Source organism: Primulina tabacum, chromosome 14 (assembly GCF_025594145.1).
Source record: "Primulina tabacum isolate GXHZ01 chromosome 14, ASM2559414v2, whole genome shotgun sequence".
In the NCBI taxonomy this organism is placed as follows: Eukaryota; Viridiplantae; Streptophyta; class Magnoliopsida; order Lamiales; family Gesneriaceae; genus Primulina; species Primulina tabacum.
The window spans coordinates 3,205,942-3,218,033 of record NC_134563.1 but is presented as its reverse complement, the minus strand read 5'-3'; the positions used below and the strand labels follow the sequence as shown (position 1 = coordinate 3,218,033).

General features: G+C 32.5%; 1 protein-coding gene across 1 annotated transcript; it reads right to left on the bottom strand.

Moving 5' to 3' along the window:
* Positions 1-244: 244 nt before the first annotated feature.
* Positions 245-9,784, bottom strand: LOC142525568 (uncharacterized). The gene is made up of 4 exons (XM_075629880.1): positions 9,469-9,784; positions 8,791-8,926; positions 7,952-8,004; positions 245-536 (listed from the first exon to the last, which is right to left on the bottom strand). Exons 1-4 carry the CDS (start codon positions 9,583-9,585, stop codon positions 423-425), a joined length of 420 nt encoding a protein of 139 aa, XP_075485995.1. The 5' UTR covers positions 9,586-9,784; the 3' UTR covers positions 245-422.
* Between the last annotated feature and the right edge of the window lie 2,308 nt (positions 9,785-12,092).

The window sequence follows — 12,092 nt, the reverse complement described above, 5'->3', positions numbered from 1 at the left end:
CCGATATTCACAATAAAAAGTAATACTCTTAGCATAAAAAGTAATATTTTTCATGGATGACTCTAATAAGAGATCCGTCTCATAAAATACGACCTGTGAGACCATCTTACATAAGTTTTTACCTTGTTGGACGAAGGATTAATTCAACTATCTAAATCTCATTAGCTTGCAGATGTATGTGGATTATAGGACGTTGAATAAAGTCACAATAAAAATAAAAAAAACACAAGTTGAAACACAATAATAACTTGAATTTTAGCTCAACAGGAAATATATCCAAATATATTCAAACCGATTTTAAAATTAGTCACACATTCAAACACCAGACGGTACCAACTATATATACGTATATGCTTCTATAAACATTATTATTATTGTCCTTTTGAATAACATGTGGACTACAAATAAAATTAAGAAATAATTTATTTATTATGAATTGGAGATTTACGATGGGGGGACTGATAGTCTGTCACTAGCAAATCTTCTTCACTCAAAATTGAGGAACGATAAACCTTTTCTCCAGCACTTCTTGAACCCTACATTAATAACATAATAACAAAAATGAATTATAATTTAGAGTATTTTTTATATATTATATATTTATACAAAATAAATATAATTTTAAATAGGTTGTTTACTAAAAAACTTTTTTTAAAAAAAGATTTCAATTTTATAAGAATAACTTTACGAGTTTCGGAAGGCCTAATTAATAATTTTGTACAATTTAATTTGCACTGCCATATCATAAATTTTGAGTATTACCATCATATGCGATCCAAATTCACCATTTTAAGTAAAAGATATAAAATGAAAAATTTGTAATTTTGATTTTTGTTGTGAATAGTAGAGAATATAGAGAAGAGAGAATGATTTTTTTGTGTGCTTTATTTATCATTGGAGACCTCTATTTATAGAGTAGATTTACAGAACTTGAATAGGTAACAATATCAATAATCATCTATAATATCTTTTCTATAATACTCCCCCTTAGATGATTATCGACTCATTAAATCACTTCTAAGAGATGTGGGAGTTCAAATGCTGCCTCGTTAAAACCTTGTCAGTAAAAACCCAATGGAAAAATCTGAACGAAGGAAAAAGAGTACAACAATAGATACTCCCCCTGATCTCAATCATCTGAGATCCTTCAACTGATGCATCCCTATCTTGTGCACCAATTTCTTGAATGTTGAAGTTGGTAATGCCTTTGTAAATAAGTCAGCTACATTGTCGCTTGAGCGAATTTGATGGACGTCAATATCACCATTTTCTTGAAGCTCATGTGTATAGAAAAACTTTAGTGAAATATGCTTTGTTCTATCACCTTTGATGTAGCCTCCTTTTAACTGCGCAATGCAAGCAGTATTATCTCCGAATATTACTGTTGGGTCATCTTTGGCTGTTGGGAGTCCACATGATTCTTGAATATGTTGTGTTATAGATCTCAACCACACACACTCCCGACTTGCTTCATGCATTGCAATGATCTCAGAGTGATTTGAAGACGTCGCTGTTAAGGATTGCTTCACCGACTTCCATGATATAGCAGTGTCTCTTCGTGTAAACACATAACCTGTCTGAGATTTAGCTTTATGTGGATCAGAAAGATATCCTGCATCTGCATATCCGACTAAAGGAGACTTTGATTTTGTCGTATAAAATAATCACATATCAATTGTACCCCGAAGGTAACGAAATATGTGTTTTACACCATTCCAATGTCTTCGGGTTGGACATGAGTTATATCTCGCTAAAAGATTAACATAAAATGATATATCTGGGCGAGTACAATTTGCGAGATATGACAGTGCACCAATGGCACTTAGATATGGTACTTCTGGACCAACGATTTTTTCTCCATTTTCAGGTGGTCGAAAAGGATCTTTGTTAGCATCAAGTGATCGAACAAACATTGGTGATGCTAATGGGTGTGCCTTGTCCATGTAAAAGCGCTTTAATATTTTTTCTGTATATGATGATTGATGAACAAATATTCCCTCTTGCAAATGTTCAATCTGCAATCCGAGGCAAAATTTTGTCTTTCCTAAATCTTTCATCTCAAACTCATTTTTCAAGTAATTGGCAGTTTTAGTAAGCTCTTCTGGAGTGCCAATAAGGATTAGATCATCAACATATACTGCCACAATTGCAAAACTCTCATATGTTCTTTTTATAAAAGCGCATGGACAAATAGCATTATTTGTGTATCCTTCTTTTAACAAATATTCACTAAGACGATTGTACCACATGCAACCAGATTGCTTTAATCCATATAAGGATTTATGCAGTTTTATTGATAACATAGCCTTGGGCGCTTCACCATTTTCTTTCGATAGTTTGAATCCTTCAGGCACTTTCATATATATATCACTATCAAGTGAACCATAAAGATAAGCAGTTACAACATCCATAAGTCGCATATCAAGAGTTTCTGATACTGCTAAACTGATTAGGAATCGAAAAGTAGTGGCATCCATCACAGGTGAATATGTTTCCTCATAGTCAATTCCAGGTCTCTGCGAGAAACCTTGGGCTACGAGTCGGGCCTTGTATCTTACAATTTCACCATTTTCATTCCTCTTTCGTACAAAAACCCATCTGTATCCTACTAGGATTACATTTTCAGGTGTTCGTACTACAGATCCAAACACTTTATGTTTTTTTAGTGAGTCTAATTCAGTTTGTATGGCCTTCTTCCACTTTGGCCAATCATCTCTTTGTTGACAATCCTTAACGGATTGTGGTTCTGGGTCTTCATTATGTATGATGTCAAGGGCGACATTTAGGGCAAAGACATTGTCAACAATTGTGTTATTTCGATCCCACAATTTTCGAGATGATATATAATTTATTGAAATCTCATTATTTTCATGAGAATTTGATTCTTCATGAATAATATTATCCAAGTTTGGTTCATTGATCTCTCTTACTATATCATCCAAGATTTCTTCTTCGGGAGCTTTTGAATTTTCTTTCTCTTGTACCTTTCTTTTTCGAGGTACAATAGTCCTTTGAACCAATTGGTCGACCACTGCTTCTGGCGTATTTTAGATTCATTTGCAGGTTGAATAATAGCTGGTCCTACGGGGACATCAATTTTTACAGGGGTATTCTCTGCATGTATATGTGACTTTGTCACATTCTTTGTATTAACAAAAGTATCGGGCAATTGATTTGCAATTCTTTGCAAGTGAATGATTCTTTCAACTTCTTGCTCACATTGATTATTTCGATGATCATAATGAGATAGTGTTTTCTCATTCCAACAAATCTTTTGTTGTTCTTCGGGACACAACTTTATTTCTCCTAGATTTGGAAATTCCAATTCATCGAAGTGGCAATCTGCAAATCTCGCAGTAAACAAATCTCCTGTTAAAGGTTCCAAAAATCTAATAATAGATGGTGAATCATATCCCACATAAATCCCAAGTCTACGTCGTGGGCCCATTTTGGTTCGCTTTGTAGGTGGGAGGGGGACTTGTACTGCACAACCAAATACTCGAAGGTGAGAAACATCAGGCTCTCGACCATAAGCAAGTTGTAAGGGTGAGTATTGGTGATAATTAGTTGGCCTTATACGAATCAATGATGCAGCATGTAATATGGCATGTCCCCACACAGATGATGGAAGTTTGGTTCTCATCAATAATGGTCTAGCAATTAATTGCAAACGCTTAATAAATGACTCTGCTAAGACATTTTGTGTATGGACATGGGCAACCGAATGCTCAACTGAAATCCCTATCGACATACAATAGTCATTAAATGTCTGCGATTTAAATTCAGCAGCATTATCAAGACGAATTGTCTTGATTGAGTGATCTGGGAATTGAGCTAGTAATTTAATAATTTGCGCAAGTAATCTAGCAAAAGCTATATTTCGAGTTGAAAGCAAACTAACATGTGACCATCTAGTAGACGCATCAATCAATACCATGAAGTATCGAAATGGTCCACATGGTGGGTGTATAGGTCCACAAATATCCCCATGAATTCTCTCCAAGAATGTTGGGATTTCAACATCAATCTTTGTAGGGGAAGGTCTTATAATTAGTTTGCCTTGTGAGCAAGCTACACATGGATAATCATTGTGTAAAAGAATCTTCTGGTTCTTTAGAGGGTGTCCATGTGAGTTAATTATTATTCTGCGCATCATTGTTGCCCCAGGGTGACCAAGTCGATCATGCCATAATTTGAAGCTCTGTTGGTCAACAAACTTCTGGTTTGTGACAATGTTTGCTTCGACTGTTTTTATTGTTGTAAAATACATTCCAGAAGGAAGTGCACATAATTTTTTTTTATCTGCTTCTGACCAGATATAATAGATGTTATGCAAAGGTATTCGAAATTATTTTCATTTAATGTTTCAATATGGTATCCATTTCGGCGGATGTCTTTAAAGCTAAGCAAATTTCTACTGGATTTGCTCACATATAGGGCATTTTCAATATATAGGCTTGTATTATTTGGTAAAATGATTTTTGCCTTTCCATAACCTTCAATAATTTTTGATGCACCCGATATTGTTGTAACATTATTTTCAGCTAATGTTAACTCCAAAAAATACCTTTTATTTTGAAGAATGGTATATGTTGTACCACTATCCACTAAGCATTCATCCTGACATTTCATCGTTAATCTAAATTAAAAATATAATTCAATAAGCTAAATTCAATAAATAATGTGTAAAGCTTTCAAAGGAAATATTTTATTGAATAATAAAAACATTTATTGAATAACAAAATAAACCTCCATGACAAATCCTAAACATGAACTGAACATCAAAATAAAAACGAGACCACGATAACCTAATAAACAATAGAAATTCAAAGTAGGAACAAGAGCGATGAAAGTAATTACTTATTATTTTCTAACACACCACCACCAATCAAATTATCTATATTTTCATCTGGATTAGCAAAGAAATCAGAGACGTCTAAGTGAGTTATATCAATTGGATCATCATTGTCCACAAAATTTATCTCCATTTTTCCATTTTTCTTGATTGATTTTTGGTATATATCCACAAGATGTTTTGCCGTACGATAGGTACGAGACTTAATGCCCTTCCATTCCACATCTATAACATTTTTCTTCATATACTTTGGAACTCTTCTCCTTTGCTTCTTCATTATTGGAATTCCACTGCTGGTGGCTTGTTTTATGTTTCTTTCCATTTTGTTGCTGATAGTATCTTCTTTGGCCACGCCCACGCCCACGCCCACGTCCACGTCCATTGTTATGATTTTGAGTGGAATTAACATTCGCTTCAGGAAATGCAATTTCATATTCTTCAGGAAATGTAGTTCCATTTGCTTCAGGAAATGGTGTGGATCCAGTTGGGCGCTATTTGGTGATTTTTCATGAGCAGCTCATTGTTTTGTTCAGCAACTAGTAAGCATGAGATGAGTTCAGAGTACCTTTGAATCCACGTTCACGATATTGCTGCTGCAGGAGCACGTTTGATGCATGAAAAGTGGAGAATGTTTTTTCTACCATGTCTTGATCAGTGACTTTCTCTCCACAAAGTATCAGTGTGGAACTAGTCTTGAATAATGCAGAGTTATAGTCACTTACAGGACTTAAAATCTTGTAACCATAGGTGCATCCATTCATATCAGGCTCTTGAGAGAATTACAGTTCGTTGATGGTCAAATCTTTCTTTTAGATTTTTCCAAAGCTCTCGTGGCTCTTTCACAGTGAGATATTCGACTTTCAACCCATCATTGAGGTGATGACGGAGAAAAATAAGTGCCTTTGCACGGTCCTGCTGGGACATTTCATTTCCTTCTTTTATTGTATCTCCTAAATTCATAGAGATAAGGTGGACCTCGGCATCCAAAATCCATGATAAATAATTTTTTCTTGTCAAGTCAAGTGCTTCAAATTCAAGTTTGGTGATGTTCGCCATTGCAACTTAAAAAAAAATTATATAATTAGAATCATGACATAAATAGAGTAAAATTGCATTACTATTATTGAAAATAAATATTATAACAAATTATGCATGTTACTACTTTTACTATGTAATTTTGAAATTTTGTTATTCTATTTGTTAAACTAACATCGATGCAGGTGTACATTGAGATGTGCTCAATTAATAATTTATGTATCTATTACAAATTGCACTAATTACAAATTGTAGCATAATAAACTAAAGAAAAAAATAAAACTCTTTTATGCACAATTATTCTAAATACGTAAAACAAATATCACAGAATCCTGCCCAACTTCGTAAATAAGTCATATATTTCTTGAAAAGGAAAAAATCCAACACTTTGGACTTAAAAAATTATAATAAAATTTATGTCTTAAAAAAAATTACTCCCACACCTAGAATTTCTCACACCACTGTTGCGGTTGTGAAGAATTATTATTATTATTTTTTTTTGGTCCAATTGATATCAAAAATAGTGTTGTGATTGACTCAAAAATTATCATAAAACTAGTAAATACTAGTATTCACACAATATTTTAGCGACTATTTAAATCATCAAAATCCAAATAATATAAATCTTAAATAAGCAATCCAAGATATGAAAAAAACTTAAATCAAAACAACAATACATTTATAATCAATATTCTTCAAGAATATTGTCGAAACATATGATAGTTATCTAAATTCTTCAGGAATATGATAACATTATATTTTATATCAATATTATTCATAGATATTGATAGATCTTTATGAATTTAAATCAAGATTCTTCGGGAATATTGATAAATCTTATTCATCTATATTTTATTCATAGATCTATCAATATCTTCAACATAAAGTTGTGTTGTGCTACTTCAGGAGCATCAACATAAAATTAAAACTTGTGCTTCTTCAAGAGCATCAATATAAATCTATAATTTGTGCTGCTTCGGGAGCATCAATATTAAATCTAAATATTGTGCTTCTTCAAGAGCATTCATACAAAAATAAGAATAAATTATTTGTAAATTTTACCTTGAAGAGCACTCGTGTTGATAACGTGTTGTGAATAGTAGAGAATATAGAGAAGAGAGAATGATTTTTGTGTGTGCTTTATTCATCATTGGAGACATCTATTTATAGAGTAGATTTACAGAACTTGAATAGGTAACAATATCAATAATCATCTATAATATCTTTTCTATAATAATTTTGTATTTTTATTTTTTACAATTTTGATTCCATAGTTTGTTAAAATTGGATGATAATCGTGTGTTTTTAAATCTTTAATTGGAAACTTTGGTCCCTTTTTTGCAACTTTATTCATTTTTCCGTGAAAACACTGATGTACAACTGCACACATAAGCGCAACATCAACGCCACGTAGAAAAATGAAAATTTGTAAAAATGCAAAAAGAATGGAATAATAAATTCGATAATATAAATGAACAAAAGCTAAAGTAAAATATTTAACATAGAACCAATATGAGCTAAATTTTACCATTTTAAATTTTAACTATTAAGAAAAAATAGTGGTACAACTCGTCAACCAAAATATTAGAATTACATCTGTCATCATTGATTATAACTTTCGATAAAGCATGCAACAAGTGTTTGATCCTACGCACAATTCTATTTTAGATTTCTTATTTTAAGGAACTAGATCGAACCATAAGTCCTCGATTTCGATTTCGATTTCGATTTCGATTTCGGACCCCAAATCATAAAGTAGTTTGAGTTTCATTCTCTGACAGAGTTTTTTGAATTTAGTTCATGTTTTTTTAGAACTATGTTCGAATGTATTATTATATTTTTGTTCTCCCTAATACATTTCAATTCGGCTTATACAGGTAGACAAGGACCACTTCTGATGTCTGATGCCTTAACTTTATTACACCCCATTTTTGATAGTCCAATTATGGAAAATATTTAACAACCTAAAACAATATTTTTTTTTGCAATTTAATTATTATGGTTGTATTTCTATTAAAATTATTTTCTATTTATTTTAAGAAACAAGCAATTAAATATTACCTCTGGTTCGGTTGGCAAGTCATTGTGAAGAGAACCACTGAAATCTTTATTTCCTGCACACCAAAAGATTTCTCAGAGGGGTTTAATTTGTTTTTTTTCTTAATTTTTAATTGAATATATCATATAAAATTAACTTTACATTTATTTTTATTTTATCTCAATTAATTATTTTTATAAACAATCTGACGAAAATTTGGATTAATACTGTTAAAAAAATAATAATATTGTCAGTATTCTTTCTTTTATAAGATATTGAAGTGAATTTTCTAGATAATTTGTTCTTATGTCATAAAAGAGAAATTTAAGAAGCTATGGGACAAAAAAAGTTAGTTTGAATATTTATTAATATTCACAAGTCTATACATTTCCATGAAACAACGAGTAAGCTAGATTCATTTTTTTTAAAATGAATAAATTGATGATATTAATTATTTATTAAACATCGCTTGAAATAAAAATGACTAAAAACGAAAAAAATTAACAATTTCATGAGTCATACCTATTAAATTTTATTTTGTATGTTTTATATTTTATAAATATTATTCAATAAATCTTTATTAAAATAGTGGTTTTGAACCTTGCGATACTAAAAGTCTATTCATGTTACCAAACGTTAGAGTTTAAATAATTAAGAATCTTCTATGTATGTGAGTTTTGATACGATTAGCACCCACCATGAGCACCAGTCAGTTGAGCTGGCGTCTTGTACATCCAACAGGTGTGTGTCCCGATACTCACATAGGTGTTCATGGTGAGTGCTTATTATATATATATATATATATATATGTTTTTAGAGATTTGCTTAAATTTAATTATGATGATTGAACGTAAACTTAGACCTTGGGAGCCTGTCTTTTGCATGGAATGATTAGGAGTTTCTGCTTCTTTTGGCAGTGAATTGTTTGGGATACTGTTAACACTTGCATCCTTCACATTTGGGCTATAACTCATGCTGATTTCGACTTTCGCTTTTATCTGCATGTAAATAAATAAACCCTAAGCTTTATTCATTAAACCATCTCACGCATAGGCGAAAATAGTCTCTTGAACAAAAAATTCCGCATTTTTACGGAGTTTTTTTTGTAGAAAGTTCGAGTTTTGTCACATCTCTAGTTTAAATCATCTTCTAGTCAAAGTTTTATAGATTCGCCCTCACGAACTAAGTCATCTCTCCGGCAAAATCTATGAAAAGATACCCTCAAAACAAGTATGCACTCCTTTATAATATTCAACTCGTATTAATACAAATCGACGAGAGTAAACAGAGAGAACATATACTAAATATTGATCTTTTTTTTGTAGTTTTACATTACATCATTCATCTACAGGATTTTAAAAAAATTTTATCCTAAATTGAAATACCAATTTTCAGAATTAAATATATCATAATAATCAGTTGTAAAAGACATAATTAAGAGTAAATTTTCCAATTAACACATGGTTGTCAAATCTTTGCAAATTATATATGGTGTGTATTTTACAGATAATTCTACACAAATTTCAGTTGAAAAACTTACCTTGTCCAGAGGAGATTTCTCGAGGGTTGCGATCCCAAATTCATGTCGAACATTGCACGCATGCAAGAAGAAACACATGAGGAAGATGATCAAAAGATAAGATTTGACAAAGTACATATTTAAAAATATAAATCGTATTTTTCACTTGCATATGATATGTGGGTATTTAATAACAGTCAAACCACAGATTTATAGAGCCAAATGAGAGAAGAGAGCATACAAACGCATTAAATAAACCTCACGTTCCCTTAATTGGTCGGGGTTGAGTAATTTTGAAACGTCTTATCAGAATTATTTAAGGAAATCACGCTTTCACAGCTAGCTCACTCACATTTGATGGTTCAGCATATTTAACCTCAAGAACTATATATATATATATATCCCCAAGGTGGTGCATGTCTCTCGAGTCTCGAATCATGTATGGAGGACCTATACCGAGTATAAGTAAGTATATACGAATCACCGAAAAAATTATATATATATATATATATATATATATATATATATATATATATATATTTAGTGCAATAATTGTTCTTACTTGGTAGAGTGATCGAACCATGATATTTGAGCTGCCTGTGCAGTTTAAAAAATTTGAATTGCACCATTACTACTAGCAATAGCTTTTGGTAAAACGGTAAGCACTCGGTCCTACAATTGGTATCAGAGCCAAGGTCACGGGTTCAATTCTCATTGATTGCAAGGAGTGAAATTATTGAGAGGGAGATTGTTGGGTGCAATAATTGTCCTTGCTTGGTAGAGCGATCGAACCATGGTGCTTGAGCTGCTGTGAGGTTTAAAATATTTGAATTGCACCACTACTACTAGCTATAACTTTTGGTAAAGCGGTAAGCACTCGGTCCTATATATATATTCGGTATAGGTTCATACATGATTGGAGACTTGAGAGACATTCACCACCTCGGGGCCAATTTTGTGAGGGCTGAAAAAAAAGCTTTGATATTTAGCCAAATACCAAATTTGATTCACTTGAGTTTTGAATCAATATCAACATAAGTCCTAAAGGAAGAAGCTAGACTTATCTCTGGTCAAATCTTGATTGAAAAACCCTAGTTTATGCAAAAAAATTAAGAAATAACAAAAACTATCATTGAAGTGATGAACTTCAGTAATTCGACTCAAACCTAAAAAATTTAATATACGGCGATATAACACGCATATGCACGTGTTGTAGCTAATATATATATACGTACGAATTTGCTGTATACATTTTTCAGTTCATGCAAAAATTAGGTGTTGGAAGAGACAAAAGAAACTGTAGCAAAGAAACATAGGGTTGAGTGTTTGACATGACTGGTGATTGAGTAAATTAAATTCAGGTGTCCTATGCGCACGTTATCCTACAGTTTATTGAGGGGTTTATCCTACAGTTTATTGAGGGGTTTATTTCATCTTACCTATGTGGGCATTGTCCCCATGATAGGATGGATGGTCAAGATTTGCCCATGCATATATATGACCCACTTTTTTTTTTTGAAATTGTCTGTCTGGCAAGATCTTACTCGCTGAAATGAAGTGAGGGTAGTGTCCACATAGGTAGGATCTCATCTACCTTCTTGAGGACCCAATCAACAGTGATTGCAATCAAAGGCTTTAAACAAGGACAATTTGTTGGGACGATGGAAGAACTAATGCTGCTGGTCGTTCTATTGAAATGAAAATCATTTTTGTCATTTAATAAGTTTTTCCAAAGAATGAGGGGGCCAAGAAATATGAAACGGAGGTTGGCCATATGACATAAATCAATTTTCATTAATTTCAAGAATTTTTATATCTTGATGCTGATGATTACATCCATTAATATTATGAATAGGAATATTTTTTCATGAGTTGGATCGGATCAAAAATTCGTCTAACAAAATTGATATGTGACGTGAGTTTTGTACACTTTCAAATACAAAACGAAAACACGAAAATGGGTCGCATAGAAATAGTAGAATTGATCCTTAACAATCTGATACGAAATAGTTTAGCATTGGCGTTTCTAAACCTTTCTTCTTTATACTTTGCTTCCCCGTTTTTGGAGGCAATTAACATAGTCAATCAATTAAGCAAGCTGACCTACGACCTATGATAGTAGTATGAATGTGTTCAATTGAGAGAAGACGCTGGTCACGACCCAAGCCCACAAGATGTGAGTATCGAGTGAGAATTGATTTCAGACACTGACACTTAAAAATCTACAAAATATTTTAAAAGAGTCCATTTATCTCTTCCTTGAATCCTTTTTCGATCGTACATGTGCTCACCCCTTCCCAGCCCTCTGCCCTCTTAGATAAAAGTGAGAGAGAATCAGAACTCGAGGAAGAGGAGGCGAAATAAATTTTGGGTCCGGTAGATTATCAGTTTGGCTGCTTCATTTCTATAGTTGCTGCCTTTTGATTTCCACGGATATATTTAAATTTTGATTTTCTTTGCGATATTTCATTACGCTGAAACAAAGTTGTCGTGTAATTGTTTTGTTTTTGTTCAATGTTGCAATAGACAAATTCTATAGTAGGAGACATGTTTCGAATTTTATTTGAATGCAACACCGGTGTCGCGTCTCCAGCTGATGGGATTGACAACGAAGTTTGGAGTTAAATTTTAAAAAGAATTACGGA